Below are 17,406 nucleotides of genomic sequence, written 5' to 3' on the forward strand. Positions count from 1 at the left end.
GGAGAGATGTTCAGAAGTTAAGAGTTCTTGCTGCTTTTCCAAAAGTCACAGGCTTAGATCCCAACACCCACATCAGGCAGCTTGGAACTGCATGCAATTCCAGGGAACCTGGCAACCTCTTCTGGCTCATGCAGGTGCCTATATACATGTGACATACAGTCACACAGACACATACACATAAATAAAAAATAAAACTCTAGAGAGAGCATGAGCAGATGGCTTTTAGTAGCTAAGACTTGGGTCTACTATATACAGAACTCCTTAAGTGATCGCATTTTGAACCAAGTAAAAATGTATTTCTTAGTCATATAATAGAGGGCTAAAGGCACAGGGTACAGGGAAGGTAAGAAACTTGACCCACACATTCCTCAGCACTGGCATCTACCTTGTGACCCAACATAGCTGCCCAAGGTCTAGCCATCCTGTTAACATTCCAGCCACCAGGAAGAAGCAAAGAAAGGCAGATAACATTCTACTTGCATCCCACTGACCATCCCCCACCCCCCATGATGTGACTGTATCTAACTATTAGGGAGCCTGGGGGACCAGGTCTATTCTGCATAATCAGGGAATAGCTGGGAGTTATAGTTCTAAGAAAGAAAGGAAAAGCAATATTAGCGAATGGCTAGATGTCTCTGTCATGAAATCAACCCAGCCTGAAAGCAGCACAGATGGTCCATGAAAACAGCATCGTTAGATTCCTGTATACTTTGTAGAGCAGGTAGACTGGGTCTGCTTGGCAGGTGTGTGTGTGTGTGTGTGTGTGTGTGTGTGTGTGTGTGTGTGTGTGTGTGTAGTTACAGGTCAGGGGAAGGTACAGAAGCAGGCCCATCAATGAAGCTGATCTGAATGGATACATAAGGTTACTTGTCTGTTGCTATGATAAAATGCACTGACAATAGAGAAAGCATCATTTTTGCCCACAGCCCAAGGGCACAGTCCATTATGTGGGAAAGTCAGGGCAGCAGGAGTGTGAAGTTGTTTGGTCTCATCCACTGTCAGGAAGCAGAGAGTGACTAATGCCAGTGCTCAGCTTCCTCCCTCCCTGTGTACAGTCCAGGATCCCCTGCCCAGAGAAGTGTTCCATCTACAGTCAAAATGGCCCTTCCCATATCAGGGCATGTAGTGCAGCTAACCCTCCACTTGTATGGCCAGAGGTCCATCTCCCGGGTGATTCTCGATTCTGTCAGGCTGGCAGTTAACATAAATCATCACAGACTCCGTACTCTTGCCTGCCCCCCACTCACCTGCTTCCCCGCATCTCCACAGGGCCGGGCTTCTGATGGACTCCGAGAGCTTCCAACTGGGCACTGAGAACCTGTGGGCCTGGCTTGTGAGGCTGCTGAGTAAAAACTCAGAGTGGCTGAATGGCAAGATTAGGTTCTACCTCCCTACCATGGACCTGGACTGCAGCAACACGGCCCCCGAGCCTGAGGTCATTCATCATCAGATCAGAAGGCTGTACACCCAGGATCAGGCCACCTGGCAATCTTTCATCAATAGTCTGTGCATGGAGCTTGATGTGCCTCTTGAGCTAGAGGTACCACTGCTGAGCATCTGGGGCCAAAAAGATGGTAAGGGCCCACATGGGAGGTACAGGGCTGCCGGCAGAGCCTTGTGACCTACAGAACTTCAGCCTGCCCCCCGCCCCTGTGACCCATCAGGTCACACAGAGAGGTCATAGAAAAACCATACATTCCAAATGCCTGCAGTGACCAAGAGGCTTCCCTCTGCGATGCAGTCAGAGACCTCAGCCCCTACTAATGAGCAGGGAGGTTGACTATTCCACTCAGCACCTTCTTGAGCAGAGCACTGAGGAGGAGCACAAGATACTGAGGGACAAGGAGTCCTTGAATAGAAAGTGGGAACTCAACCATGAGCTGTACCAGTGTGGAGATGGGGACACATACTCATACACACATGAGCAGACAGATCCTACATGCGTGTGAACACATACACACACAGATGTGTGTGCAGACATACATCCTCACTGACGTGTGCATGTGTATGTATGCATGTATACTTCTGCACATTGCTGCATGCAGGGTGCACCATCTGCTTCCCTGGCAGATGGCTAGGTGACAGTTGTATCTCTGGAACCTACGGCTGTTCCCAGAGCAGACACCACTCAGAGCTACTCAGGCACCCTATATCCTTATGACACTGTGTCCCACACCCCCAGTGGCTTATGCTCTGCTCTGTCTTACAGAATTCTCTAGGCAGATAGGAGCTGGTGAAGACGGCCATCCCGGACCTCTGCCGCACCATGGTGAGATCTGGGGTTAGGGCTTGGAATGCCAGCTAATGTGCTCAGTCTTTACCTTTGGCACATAGAACAAATTCCACTCCCCCCCCCCCACTCTGTGACTTTCAAGGCCTGCCCCACTGTCTTTTATCAGGGATCTAATTTGGGTCCCCAGAAGAGACTGAGTGTGGCTGGCCTCTGTCTTCTAGATCCACTGTCAGGTGTCACCCAGGGAGACTGTTCTCATGTCCGTGTCCCCCCATGGAATTACAGGAAGGCAGCTATCATGTCCTGGTGTTGATGCATATTCACAAGGACAAGTGGCAGGCTCAACCAAGTAATTGAAAACTTCCCTTTCACACGCAGAGCCTGTCCCTTCCCTGGTGGGCACAGTGCTTAGAATGCCCTACTGTGTGTCTGCTTGCTTCATCCTGGCCCAGAGCCTAAAGCATGCTGGTGAAACTATGGAAATTGCCTTCTCATAATCCCAGGGTGTCTCATGCTTCTCTTCCTGGGCCCATTTATGGAATAGAGCACCCCAAAGGTGCTGCCTGGGTCCCCCATTTTCTACCCCATGCCCTACTTCTCTCTTTCAGGTGTCAAGCGCCCTTCTCAGAGCTGTGGGTCCTCACCCCGCCGGAAGCACTGCAGGAAACAGCAGCTAGGTGGGTTATGGGAGTAGATTGGGTTGCCCTGAGGTTGATCACAGACAGATTTTGGGTTTGTCCCTGGCTGAAATCTTCTGAGACCCAGTGACTTGTTTTCCAAGTCTCCAGGAGAGGAAGAATGAAGTCCTGAGAGAGCAGAGGAAGAGACAGGGTATTTCAAGGGCAGATTTGTCATCGGGGTCTTCCAGACTGTCCTCAAGGTTGTGGAAATATCAGGGTGATAACCAGTGCGACCTCAGGCCTGGGTTCCCAGTAGCCATGTTGGGAGTGAGTGAGGATGGAGGTGTTAAAGCTGCCTTGGAAAACCCCCAGATAGGAAGTCCATGGAGAAACAAGACACTGAGGCTAGGCCATGGGGAAAAGGGGAAACTTCCTTCATCTTTTACCAGTGGTCCAGAATAGTCCTTGGCCCAGCCCTGTCATGCACATACACTCCAAGAATCATGGACATAACCAGAAAATTCACATCTGTGCAAAATAGGCCACTTCTTCAGTCCTTGCTGAGGTAGAGGTGGGGCCTGAGTCTTCCCCATGACCCAGGAAGGAAGAAAGTAACACTTGGCATAGCAGGAGCCCATTCCCATGATTTGATTGACTGGTACAAAGCCTGTAGTTTGTTGGTGCCTACTCTCAAGGGAAGGATGGAGTTGCTTTTGCCACCTAGAGCTGGCCCCATTGATGCTGCAAAGCAAGCAACCTCTCCCAGATTACTGAAAAGTATATCATCTATATTGTCCTGGAAGAGAAAGTTGTAACCCAAGGGCCCATCCCCACCTCCCTGTGAAAGTGGTTTTGGAGCCTATGTTGCTATGCAACCACTCCCTCTGGGAATATGGGTGACCTAAGAGCATCCATTGTGCCCTTAACACTTACACCCATGCACACATAGCTGGGGGCTAAAGACAGTAGCAGCCTGATCATGGGGTCCCAGGACATGTATCCAGTGTAAGAGTTCCTGTCTTTATGCCACTGCTGTGCCCCTTGCAGAGCTGGCTAAGAAGTATCTGAAGCTCCTAAAGACCTCTGCCAGACGGTACCATGGTGGTGAATGCCCGGGGGCAGGGCATACTCATGCCTCCCCACAGGCCTACATCCCCCCAATTCTGCAGTGGAGCCGGGCTACAGCACCCTTGGATGCTCAGGAGGGAGCCACTATAGGAGACCCTGATACAGCAGATGACATTGATGTGAGCATCCAGGATCTCTTCAATTTCAAGGCCCCCAAGGGACCTCGAGTGACAGTACTGCTGGGAAAGGCTGGGATGGGCAAGACCACTCTGGCACACCGACTCTGCTGGAGGTGGGCTGACGGTCAGCTGGACCGCTTCCAGGCTCTGTTCCTTTTTGAGTTCCGCAGGCTCAACATGATCACACATTTGCTGACACTGCCCCAGCTCCTTTTTGATCTGTATCTGAGGCCTGAGTCAGACCCAGATGCTGTCTTTCAATACCTGGAGGAGAATGCCCATCAAGTCCTACTGATCTTTGATGGGCTGGATGAGGCACTCCATGCTGATTCTGTGGGTGCTGACAATGCAGGTTCGGCCCTCAACCTCTTCTCTGACCTCTGCCGTGGGACCCTCCTGCCAGGCTGCTGGGTGATGGCCACCTCTCGTCCTGGGAAACTGCCTGCCTGTGTGCCCACAGAGGCAGCCATGGTATACATGTGGGGCTTTGATGGGCTGCGGGTAGAGAAATATATCAGCCACTTCTTCAGTGATCTGTTGTCACAGGAGTTGGCCCTGGCAGAATTGAGAACCAATGAACGTCTCTGGGGAATGTGTGCAGTTCCTGCACTATGCCAAGTTGCCTGCTTCTGCCTCCGCCATCTGCTTCCCAGAAGCCCTCCAGGCCAGTGTGCGGCCCTCCTGCCCACTGTAACACAGCTGTACCTGCAGATGGTGGAAACTTTTAGCCACAATGGGATTCTACCTGCCACATCCTTGTTGAGCCTTGGAAAAGTGGCCTTTGGGGGACTGGACACTGGGAAGGTCATCTTCTCAATGGAAGACATCCCTCCTCCCCTGATGGCTTTTGGAGCTGTCCACGGCCTCCTGACCTCCTTCTGTATTCGTACCAGCCCTGAGCACCAAGAAACAGGCTATGCCTTCGCCCACCTTAGTCTGCAAGAGTTCTTTGCTGCTCTGTATCTGATGGCCAGTGACACAATAGACAAAGACACAGTCACCTATTATGTCACCCTCAATTCCCACTGGGTACTGCGGACCAAATCTAGACTCGGCCTCTCCGACCATCTCCCTACATTCCTGGCAGGCCTGGCGTCACATACCTGCCATGCATTCCTTTGCCACCTGACTCAGCAGGATGAAGCCTGGGTGGGCTCCAGGCAGGCTGCTGTTGTTCAGGTGCTAAGGAAGTTGGCTAGCCGAAAGCTTACAGGGCCAAAGATGATAGAATTGTATCACTGTGTGGCTGAGACCCAGGAGCTGGAGCTGGCAAGGTTCATTGCCCAAAGCCTCCCCTTCCGACTCTCCTTCCACAATTTCCCACTGACCCATGCAGATCTGGCTGCACTGGCCAACGTTTTGGAGCACAGGGCTGCCCCCATCCACCTGGATTTTGATGGCTGCCCACTGGAGCCCCGCTGCCCAGAGGCTTTGGTAGGATGTGGGCAGGTTGAAAATCTCAGGTGAGTCAAATCAGAAGAGAGGTAGGGAAGGGCGGAGGAGGGCACTGTGCTCTGGGAAAGAGGGAGGCCAACCAGTCTGCCAGAGAGACCGGATTCAGGTCCAAAAAGGATGTTCCATCCTCATTTAGTGTGTAACACTGGTAGGACAGCCATGCGCTTTGATTAGGCCTTGGGAGTCCAGGTATATTTTCACTTGCCTGTGGCTTCTTGACTCTCATATCTCTCTGGCCGTCAGGGGCTGGAGTGTTGGATCTGGGCTATGCTGCTCAAGGCTGTTTGACCTTGAATGAGTTACGTATTGCCTCCCTTGATGATGGTTCTCCATACCAGCAATGAGTACACAAGTCAGGGGGGCATGGGAGAATGAGATTAGTTGATGCACAGCAGGCTACTCAACACAGCATCTGGTCCAGAGCCAAGGCTCTGTATCTATCAGCTGGAGAGAGCAAACGTGTAGTCCCAGTGCAAGCTGCCCCAGACACAGTGGGGCAAGTCCTGCTGGAGTGTATGTCGCTGTGTTGAACAAGTCAGAAGTAAGTGGTCCAAGTTGGAAGCTTGCTCTACCCCATGTGGTCATGCAGGGACCACAGTCCTTCCTCCAGCATCCGCCAGACATCCTAGCTGTAGGATCAATGCTGAACCTTGGGTGTCCCTGTGCCCTAACTTGGAGGAAAGGAAAAGATGACCTTGGAGGAATGTGTTTAAAGGTCATGAGGGAAGTAGGACACATCTCTTCCAGTCACATTGCATCACTGAGAACACAGACACACAGCCAGCCACTCGGGGCTGAAAGAGGAGCTGGAAATGTCACTTCTGACTGGCAAACTACTTCTGCTAGAGCTCCATTTCTTGTTCCCCTCCTTCAAATCAACACCAAGTTTCATTTACAAATATGGAAACACTTTAGACATTTCAGTATATAATATTAACATTGTAACAAGGCAGTCCAGCCCACTGAGTTACACTTGTATCACTTTAAAACTTTTAATTCAAACCATATTTGAAACACTAAACACAAGAAAGAAACATGAACAACATAGACAACAAAATAATCAAGTAGAAGAACTCCCCCCCAATTAAAAAAAAATCACATCAGATAACATTTCTAAAAAAGAAAAGAGGCCAAGGAGCAACAATGATCTTATTTTTGAAATGATATGAATTGAATTTTTAGATCAATTTGTGAGATGAAATTATACCTCTGATAAAGTCTCTGCCCATTTTGATAATTAGCTCTTTGTTGTTCTTTTTATTTCTAAGGAAAGCATCTTGAGTCTGGGGAGATAGCTCAGAGTCTAAGAGAGCTTGTTATAAAAAGCAATAGGGCCGGGCGTTGGTGGCGCACCCTTTTAATCCCAGCACTCGGGAGGCAGAGGCAGGAGGATCTCTGTGAGTTCGAGACTAGCCTGGTCTACAAGAGCTAGTTCCAGGACACCCTCCAAAGCCTCGAAAAACAAAAAACAAAAAACAAAACAAACAAAAAAAACAAGTAAGAAGTAATAGGACCTGATCATGTTCCCAGCACCCATGTAAAAGCTGAACGTATCCTCTCATGCCTGTAACAGTAGAGTTGAGGGGAAGAGACAAGTTGATCCCCAGAGCTCACTGTCGGCCAGAGTGAGTTTCAGGACCAGTGAAACACAAACAAACAAACAAATGAAAAAATAATAGAGAAAGACTGCCTCATGTGCACGAGTGGTAAATTTGCACACATTCACACATGCAGATGTTTGGCCACGTGATTTAAACTATATGTGACTCTATTTCTATGGATGAAGTGGTGAACTGATTTGGCAGATAAAGAAACCAATTCTGTAAGCTGTATTTCTTGCTATTCCAACAACTACAAAGATGACTTGTGCTGCTATGATGCCCCCCTATGGATACTGCCAATCACTAAGCTGTGCCCAGCACTGACTTGTTTTTTGCTTCTGTCCTGCAGCTTTAAAAGCAGAAAGTGTGGGGATGCCTTTGCAGAAGCCCTGGGCAGGAGCTTGCCTACTATGGGGAGCCTGAAGATGCTAGGGTGAGCCAAGACTTGCAAGCAAGATACGCAAGAAGGATGTCTGGCACACTTTTCCCTGCTTAGCTCTGTACAGACTCCTGTCCAGCCTCCTACTCCATCCCCATTCATCTACCATTTTTGCTTGCCCTTTAGGTTAACAGGGAGTAAGATCACAGCCCGAGGCATCAGCCACCTGGTACAGGCTTTGCCTCTCTGTTCCCAGCTGGAGGAGCTCAGGTAAGTGGCCTGTAGGACAGCTCCCTTGCCTGGGGGAAGGGTCACTTCCCAGCTCTTGGACACCCCTGGGACCTGCATATTCCATCAGGGACTACCAGAGAGAGACATCAGTCCAAGAGTGAGGTGGACCAAATCCAAAGTACACTTCCTAGACCCCAGCAGAGCATACATTTGGGGTCACCTTGGAGGAGCGTGAGTTTTGGGTTCCTTCCCCTCATTCTGTGACCTTAGGAAAGGGTATTGCAGTGTCTAAGAAGGCAGGTAGCATGGGGACTCATAAATGCATACAATGTACAACTTCACATTCCTGAACTTGGGTACACACTTGCACAGAAGTACACACTCAAGGGTGTGTCACATGCTTATTCACAGATGGGCACATGTGTGACACACACAGGCATGCTGAGATGCAGGGCCCACTGGCTGAGCATGTCTGCACAATATACTTCTTGTGTGTGTCTGGAATTGATTGCTTCAGGGAAGGAAGAACCAGGGACCCTCTGCTACAATCTTTAAAAAGTATATTTTCTTTTATTTTTTTCTTTTATTTTTGAGATTATACAATAATGACACCAATTCTCCCTCAAAGCCCTCCTATACCCCTCCTTGATCTCTTTCAGATTCATGGACTCTTCTTTTATTAATTGTTAGTGTATGCATATATATATATATATACACATATATATTCCTAAATATAACCCACTCAGTCTGTAAATGTTACTTGCATGTATGTTTCCAGGGATGACCATTTGGTATTGGATAATCAATTGCTGTGCTCTTCCCTGGGGAAGACAATTTCTCCTGCTCTTAGCATTCAGTTGCCTATAGTTCTTTGTGTGTGGTTGAGGTGTCATGGACTCTCTCCCAGCCACTTTAACGTATCTGTTGATGTTGTCCATGTTAGACGCATGTTTAGTCAGTGACGTTGGTGAAACTTTGTGAGTATAGCTTCTGACATTGCTAGGAGACAGTCTCAGCAAAATCCTTGGTCTACTACGGTGTTACATAGCTCCTCCCTGAGATTCAGAAATGCAATCCCTGAATCTACGAAGGCTCACCAGGAAGGATACAGCACTTACAGGATGGAATATAAGCTGGCCAGCCCCTGCTGTTCCCAATGATGAGTGCCTTAGGGCAGTGGTCACTCTGGTTAGCGTGAAAGTTTAAACCATTGATATTATTAAACTCTCTTGGTTATTGAGTGACCTTAATCTTGCCCCCCATCACCCTTTTTATTTAATTTTAATTTCCCCTGTTGCTTTCTATCATTTGCACTCCATTTTTCTATCTGTCCCTCTAGCTAGGGTCCAGGTAGAGACAGTGAGGTCGGAGAGGTTGTCCTGGGCTCTGAGGAGCTGTGGCCAGAGCCGAGGCTGGAAGTAGAGTCTTCAGCCTCCCAGAGAGATTTCACTCTTCCCCTGGGATGTTGTACATTGTACACCTAAGCCCTAGGAGCAGGCCACTGGGTCACCTCATCTCACTTCATAATATCCACCTGGGACTTCCTAGCGCCCATTCCCGCAACTGAGGGATTGGGTCTTGGCCTCCCTGCAGTTTGCATGACAACCAGCTCAAGGACCCAGAGGTGCTGAGCCTTGTGAAGCTGCTCCCTTGCCTGTCGAAGCTCCAGAAACTCGAGTAAGTGATCTTTACCCCAGCCAAGCCTCTTTCCTGGCCCAAGTTCCACCTTCCTTTGCCGACCATGTCAAGGGTGTCCACCCCTGACACTTTGCCACAATCATGCAGCTTGAGCAGAAACAGCTTCTCCGTGTCAACTCTACTGTCCTCCGTGAAGGTAGCCATCACGTGTTCTGCTGTCCGAAAGCTGCAGGTCAGGTGAGCAGATCTTCAAAGTCTTGGGGAAAAGGAAAGGGTAAGGGAATGAGAGGCGGGAAAGGAGGAGGTCCTTAGCTTACAAGATCTGTGTGTGCATGCCAGAGTCAGATTAATACACATCTAGAATCTTGCTCAGGTCTGGCACTTAATAAATAGTAAGGGATGGGAAGATGCATGGATAGAGCAGGCGCATAGCCGAATGAACGATTAGCCACGTGCCGCTCTCCATGGTACTGAAACAATGTTACCTCAGTGGCTCACATTGCAGGGTAGGCGGCAGCTTCTTAATCTGAATACAATTATATTTATCATTTTTCAAAGCTCTCAGAGGGCATGGTGATGCACACCTGAAATACCAGCACTTAGGAGGATTAGGAGTCCAAGGCTAGCCTCAGCTCCATAGTGAGTTCAAGGCCAGCCTGGTTTACTAGACTTTTTTTTTTTTTTTTTTTAATGTTTGAACAACTAGTGGTTGTTTTTATTTGAATTAGAAACAAGATTGTTTTACATGACAATCCCAGTTCCCAGTTCCCTTCTCCCTCCCCTCCTCCCCTACCACCCCCCCAACTAAAACCCTACCTATCACATACTCTTTCTTCTATTCTTCCCCTGACTCAAACTTTCTGCTCCCTCATGACCTCTGCATCCTTCCTCTTCTTCCCTTCTCATTCTCATAGCTCACTCCCCCCTCTTCCCGTGCTCTCAATTTGCTCAGGGGATCTTGACCCTTTCCCCTTCTCCTGGGGACCATGTATGTATCTCTTAGGGTCCTCCATGTTTACTAGCATCTCTGGCAATGTGGATTGTAGGCTGTTTACTAGACATCTTTCAAGAAAAAAAAAAAAAACAGAACCAAAAACAAAGCTAAACAAAGACCCCTCTCACCTTGTCTACCTGACCTTACAAAAGCAAGCTTGCTGGGTGGCAGAAGACTTATAGCCTTGCTGGGGCACTCTTTTGCATTCTCTTGTTTCTCAGTCAGGAAATAAATAAACTTTCCCTGGATGATTGGGGCAAGAGTGGGTGACAGCAGGGCAAGTGGAGTGATGTGCTGACTTCCAGTTCTTGGATATCATGGCTTTGTGTCTGATCCTCTAGGGAATCTGACTTCGTCTTCCTTCTGTCCCCAATCACAGAAACGACTGTGCAACAATCAGAGTAAGTAGATGGGGAAGCATGGCCCCAGCTAGTCCTGAGAAAGGATGCAGACTGGGGAGAGCTGAAGTGAGAAGACTCTCCCTACTGCTGTGTGAACTCCTGTTGAGGGCTGGCAAAGCGTCCCCCCTTCCTCGCATGTGTCTGGAGTACATACAATCCCTGGCTAGAGAGCATCCCCAGAGACTCAGAATGGACCAGGCCTGTAGGGAGGATGTCAAGATACCATGCACTGTAACTGAAAAATTCTCCAAACTGAAAGAAAGATAAAGGAGAGGGCGGTGATGGTACCTACATCTTAGGGCTGCCTTGGGCATGGAGGGAGTAAATGCATCTAACATGCTTCAAACACTGGCACACCATCAGCACTCAGATACCGGCCACACATGGATTTCCACATTGCCCCCAACCCCAGCTGGGTGGGTAAAGACATGAAAGGTTCTCCCTCTGAGGAAACACTCCTCCCAAATTCCCTACACTGCTCCCTGACTAAGCTCCAAGCTTCAATCTCACTCCTGCCCTCCCCATGTCTAAAGCTCTGACACCCAATGTGGCCATTACCAGTCACTGTAACAATGTAAATGAAGTAATTTTCAGTCTATCAGTTGCCACCCTTTCAGGGCTCAGCAGGGGCCACATGTGGTTCCCATGGCAGATGACACAGAGGAAAAGCATTTCTGTCATTGCAAAGCTTTGTTAGGCAATTCCAATTTATATGTTTTTGTGGAAATTGGCTTATGGTATAGCTCAAGATTCTCTGCAGTCCCTGGCACTCTCCTCTCCCTGTGTGAGAATCTGGACCTACTCATCGCTGTCTTCTGAACCAAAGGTCACATCAAAGGGACGCTGTCATGGTGACCTTAGGAAATAGAAGAGTCTGATAGGTTATGTGACTTGTCAAAAACTGCACAGCCACAGACGGGGGAGACCACATTTGAATAAAGGCCTCAAGCCCTTTGCTCTTGCTGTTTCTCCTAGCTGTACCTTGAGTGCCTGCCAGCGCTGTCTTTGGGACTAACTCACCATAAGAGGTGCTGCAGGGCTTCAGTCCCCAGATGCCAGGAGAAGAGGTCCAGTCCACCAGGTCTGGCTCCTGAGTCCAAAGTAGTGTGTAATCTGTTCTTTTCAGAGCATTAAACCTACAGGATGAAGACAGCCTGAAGAAAGAAGGACAGAGCCGAAGCCTGGAACTCAGGTACCTCAGCAGGGCCCACTGTCCTCAGGAAATGATAATGGAGGAAGGTCCTTTCCCAGGGGAGAAGAACAGCAGGAAGGAATACAGGGAAAACAGATGGAGAGACAGGGCAAGGGCATGCATAAGCTACTGCGTCACAAGAGCTCCTGCAGAATGGACCCTTTCTATATGTGGGGCACTGTGCTAGAGGCGGCTGGTGCTTCGTGAGAAGCCTTCTAGGACCCTCATGAATGATGCATATCACTCTAGTTTGGTAGAGGAAGAAATTGATTCACACATAGACTAAGTGCCTGGAACAAGATCACTCCACTACTAGAGGTACATAGATCCAGGTGTTAGCCCTCAGGACTCATCTGACTCCAAATGGGAAGGACCATGATTTTCCCCTGATATCCTCCATTCCTATCCCAGGCTTCAGAAATGTCATCTCAGGGTCCATGATGCAGAAGCCCTTGTGGAGCTATTCCAGAAAGGCCCCCGGCTGGAGGAAGTAGAGTGAGTACCCTGGGGCAGGGTGGGAAACCTAGGACAAGAACAGCTGGGGGGGGGCTGGGCAGGGCAGACAAGGACCCATCTTCATGTGGGGGGTGTGGTGATGGTTGGCTGGCTCCTCAAGAGTCTGGGGACATCCCTACAGTCAGAACGTCTGTCAGAACATCTGTCACTGTGTAGCCATGTCCTGTATGAAGTGCTTAGCTAGGAGCTGTGAGGCATGGGTTTTTTTGTTTTTTTGTTTTGTTTTGTTTTGTTTGTCTTCTTGTTGTGATGCAACCACATTTTACAGAGAAGGAAATGAAGGTGCAGAGGTAAATTTGCTCAAGATCAAGCAAGTAGGAAGAGTCTGGCCTGAAGTTCCCAGAGCATCCTCATGAGTCCTACCATCACTTCCATGGCCATCAGTAGAGTGGGACTCCCCCTGCACTTGGGATGGCACATTCTTTATAGGCTGAAGAAGTCCCTATGGTGCCTGGTTCCTGAGCGGAGCTAAAGAACTGGTGGTGGTTATTTCCCAGTGATAGGAAGGGAGCCCCAGCAACAATCCACTAAGGGATGTGAAGGCAGAATGGTGGGGTGCACCAGGTAGTTGTGGCACACGCCTTTAGTCCCTGCACTTGAGAGGCAGGTGGGTCTCTGAGTTTGAGGCCAGCCTGGTCTACAGAACAAGTCCCGGGACAGCCGGGACGACACAGAGAAATCCTACCGGGAGGGCGGCGTGGGGAGAAATGCTGTGTGCTGTGAAGTACTTAGAGATGAGCTGGCCCCACCTTAGGGTGTGTTACATAGGGTGAGGGTTGCCCGTGTGATCAACTATTGGTCCATTACCTTGTTTCATAGGAAGGCTCAGGGACAAGGTTAAAACATAGCAAATGAGGGCTAGCAAGATGGCTCAGAAGGTAAGGACACTTGTCACCAAGCTTGGCCATCTGAATTCAATCTCCAGGACCCACATGGTGGAAGGAGCAAGTCAATTCCTGAAAGTTGTCCTTTGACCTCCACGTGCATCCCCCCACTACAAAAAATAAACATAATCTTTAAAAATGATTAAAAGGTCTGGAGAGATGGCTTAGGGGCTGAGTTCTTGCTGCCCTTCCAGAAGACCTGACTTCAGTTTCCAGCACCCATGTTGGCAGTTTGCACAATGGCGAACACTCCACAAGCACATGAGTTTACATAAGAAAACTTAAAAAGAAGGCATGGGGTATTTCTAACCTACTTGCCAGCACTGAGCCTGTCCCTTCCCAGTGCCCTCACTTGCAACACAACCCCACTCCACCTAGTTAGATGAATAACACCTACCTTGCTCATCTTTATTGCGGTCTCAAGTCTGTATCTTCTCCAGACTCTCCATACACTTCCTCTGTTAGAACTCCCCACCTTTCACCTAGTGACCCCATTAGCTTCTGGTTCACAATTTTCCCAGCTTCCACCATCGAATTCTCTTCCTGGCAGAACAGACTGTGTTTCACCACTGCTTATGCCCTTCACTCCCTCCCTCTGCTCAGGGTAAAGCCCAAATCCTCAAATCCTTGTGGGACCCAGAAGCCTTCCCCAGTCTCCCCAGCCCCTTTCACCCTGTGACTCTAATTCAATTTCCAGTCTAAACACACTGGCTTCCTCTGGATGCTGGTATATGCTATACCATGGGGTCTTTGAATATGCTATTCCCACTACTAGGGACAATCTTTCCAAATCTCTCCCCAACCATTTACCTATGGAACTCCTGGCATTTCCAGCAAGTAGTTTAAAAAATTATCAAAAGACACATTAATGTGTATTGTAGCATACAGGAACAGGCACAGGTGGGACCTTGCAGTCCGGCTGTCTGGGTTCAAAGCCAAGCCCACCCTTGAGCGGACCCCTTAAGGACTCTGTGCCTTGTCTTACTCGGTAGTAAGATGGCGATATACTAGTCCCTGCTTTGTAGATTGTGAGTATGAAACATGCCACAAGGGTAGAAGTACAGCTATGTGCAGAGCTGGCAGCCTATCCCCTTTAGTTATTATAAAGTTCATTGCCAGGCAGTGGTGGCGCACGCCTTTAATCCCAGCACTCGGGAGGCAGAGGCAGGCGGATCTCTGTGAGTTCGAGGCTAGCCTGGTCTACAGAGTGAATTCCAGGTTAGGCTCCAAAGCTACACAGAGAAACCCTGTCTCGAAAAAATATAATAATGATGATGATGATGATGATGATGATGATGATGATGATGATGATGATAAATAAAGTTCAGTTATGGAATGTAGCTCTGACTAAAGCTAGGGGGGACTGTGAGAGTGTTTCCATGGTGCCTCTATCTTAGTCTTTCAGGAAACCATCTGGACGACGAAGGCTGTCGACTTGTGGCAGAGGCTGCTTCACAGCTGCAGATTGCCCAGAAACTGGAGTGAGTTGCACACCCCACTGCTGGATAACAAGAGGAGCCATGGAGAGTCCCATCTGGTCCCTGCCTGCCCCCATTCTCATGTCCGCAGTCAGAAATAGTAGCATTGATCTGCCCAGCTTCCTCTCTCTCCAGCTAAGTTGGGCTGTTGACTGTGCTTTGTTCTTGCCTCTGCCCTGATCCACTAACTAACTAACCATCTAACTCCTTGTACATGGACAGCATGTCCATGGCACGCCTGGCTCACATGCTAGGTAGTCCTTCCACAGCTCTGGGATGTAGGAACCTTGCACTGGGCCAGAACTGCGGTACTGAGTGGGTGGATACCCTGCCACTGGGTCAAGGCTTTAGGGGACATAGTGGTATGTTTGGTTAGGTGTAGGCATAAGTTGTTGAAGTGGTGACGCAAGAAAACAGGGTGTCCATTGGTGCAGGTCTGGGACAGAGATGGTATTTGGTGGGTTGTGTTACATCTTAGGGTCATTTGGGTTTGGTAAGGAGCAGTGAGATTGGGAAAAGTGGTTTGGGCTTTGGCTCTTACTGTGTCACTCCATAACCTTGAAACCCTGGAAAAGCAATAGAATGTCTCTGGGCCTCAGTTTCTCCATTTGTAAAATGGACTTAAAAGAGACTATGTATGCCTAAAACCCTGGGTACAGAACCTACTAGTCAGCCCTCCATAGACTACAGTTACATCATATACCACAAAACAGGCTCAGAGAGAGGAGAATCCAGGAGCAGTGCTGGTGGATTAAGCCAGAGAACTTAATTCTCTGAGTGCGTGTATTTGGGGGGAGGGGTCATACATCCCTTGGCTCACATGGCCAGAACTCTTTGAGGGACCCTGCTTGGGGACCCATGACTGCCAACAACTTTCAAGCCACAATGAGCAGGCAGGAGCTGTCTGCCTGCTGACACTGGCACCCTCTCCTCTCTGCAGCCTCAGTGACAATGGCCTCTCTAAGACTGGGGTGACCTATGTGTTGAGAGCCGTGAACACTTGTGGGACCCTGGAAGAGCTGCACATCAGGTGGGCACCCCACAGGGCATGTCACTGCCCTTTAGCCTTGAGCCCCTGAGTTCAAGGCCATATCATCATGCTTTCTGAAGCTCCCCATATTATTTCTGGCCTCGTGCCTTAGGGACCCCTAGAAGATGCTGCCTGGTCCCTGTCTTGCTATCACAGCACTTCAGCTACTGCCGGTGCTGTGGGTCTCCTCTGGAGAGCTGCCTGGAGCTGGTGGAGCCAGCTGGGAGTGGCAGTGTCATAAAATGGGGGAACAACCCTCCAGCTCCTTGCTTCAGTTGGTGCAAACTATGCAGGGCCCTCTGTGTCCCCAGGAACTGTGGGATCGGGCTGGGCCCTGCCCCTTCCAGCTTCCTTCAGTCCCTTCCCATCTCCTCCTGAGAACAATCTTCAAGTGACAGGTGACCTCCTGTCCCTCTGGTCCCTCAATTCTCTATCAGTATGAGAAACTGAGGACACACTGAATGAAAGCAAGTGCAGTCTCCACTTTGCATCAAGCCTTGGTCCTGGTTCTCAGCTGCATGGATGGTCTTTATTTTATGCTCCTCCCCCACAAAGGGCTGGAGGGGAACTAGATTTCTCACAAGGTAGGTTAGGGTCCTCATTCACTGGGATCACTGAGATGTGCTGCAAGCCATGGGAGACAACACCCATATCCCAAAGTGTTCCAAGCATCAGAGAAAACCCCCACCCTACTCCACCAGAGCAGGCAGAGAGGGCATGATACCTGAGGCACAAACCAGAGCAGGGAGAATCCGCAGTGTGTGTAGCAATAAGGTTTCACACCTCAAAGCTTTAAAGGAGGTCACAGGAAGGGGCTCAGCTTGGGCAGGTGTAGTGTCTTGGTCCCACCAGGTTAGGGTTAGACAAGGGCCATAACCTCTGTCCCTCGCTCCTCTCTTGTCCACAGCCTGCAGAACAACATTGTGGTACTCACATTTGCCCAGGAGCCAAGGAAGCAGGAGAGGAACTGCAAGGGGTATGGACCCAGGATCCCTACATTCCTCTCTGGGATGGGCCTGCGACCTTCTTGACCCAGGGAGACCTTGACAAGAGCTCATAAAGTGGGGCTGGAGATGTAGCTTCGATAGTAGAATGTTTGTCTAATATTGCATGAGACCCTGGGCTCAATTCCCAGCACTGCACAAATCACACATGAGACTTTTTCTCAAAAAGCAAAAAAGAATCCACCAACGGTCAGGCCATAAGCAGCCTTGGCAGGAGACATGAGGCTGATGAGGAAGGAGCAGAGGGCAGACTATGATCTGGGTCGTATGCCAGGCTAGACTGGGATAGCTAGACAATTGTTCATGGGAAACTTGGGTTTTTTATCTAAATATGGAAAGTAGCCTGGCCTAGAGCTCTGATACGGCCAGAACTTCTATCTTCCTTTGGCACAAGGACCATTAAAAGGGGTGTTTGCCTCTCTCCTTCAAGTGACTTCCAGGACATGGCTAGAGGCTTAGCTCTGTGCCGTGTGTGTCTACCCCCAAGCTATAGCACGGGTGTG

At 49.3% G+C, this 17,406-nt stretch overlaps 1 protein-coding gene across 3 annotated transcripts in view; it reads left to right on the top strand.

Annotated features, from left to right (window-relative positions):
- Nucleotides 1–17,406, top strand: part of Nlrc5 (NLR family CARD domain containing 5) — an 81,265-nt gene that overhangs the window by 25,369 nt on the left and 38,490 nt on the right. For all 3 annotated transcript variants that reach the window (XM_027405632.2, XM_027405634.2, XM_035442591.1), the window contains 14 exons: nt 1,270–1,574; nt 2,210–2,269; nt 2,842–2,910; nt 3,901–5,563; nt 7,506–7,589; nt 7,722–7,805; nt 9,360–9,443; nt 9,552–9,641; nt 10,740–10,799; nt 11,926–11,991; nt 12,403–12,486; nt 14,789–14,872; nt 15,810–15,899; nt 16,807–16,875. In XM_027405632.2, coding sequence (XP_027261433.1) covers nt 1,270–1,574; nt 2,210–2,269; nt 2,842–2,910; nt 3,901–5,563; nt 7,506–7,589; nt 7,722–7,805; nt 9,360–9,443; nt 9,552–9,641; nt 10,740–10,799; nt 11,926–11,991; nt 12,403–12,486; nt 14,789–14,872; nt 15,810–15,899; nt 16,807–16,875 — 2,892 coding nt within the window. The remainder of the gene's footprint in view (nt 1–1,269; nt 1,575–2,209; nt 2,270–2,841; nt 2,911–3,900; nt 5,564–7,505; nt 7,590–7,721; nt 7,806–9,359; nt 9,444–9,551; nt 9,642–10,739; nt 10,800–11,925; nt 11,992–12,402; nt 12,487–14,788; nt 14,873–15,809; nt 15,900–16,806; nt 16,876–17,406) is intronic.

The sequence above is a fragment of the Cricetulus griseus genome, chromosome 3 (genome assembly GCF_003668045.3).
Source record: "Cricetulus griseus strain 17A/GY chromosome 3, alternate assembly CriGri-PICRH-1.0, whole genome shotgun sequence".
Classification (NCBI taxonomy): Eukaryota; Metazoa; Chordata; class Mammalia; order Rodentia; family Cricetidae; genus Cricetulus; species Cricetulus griseus.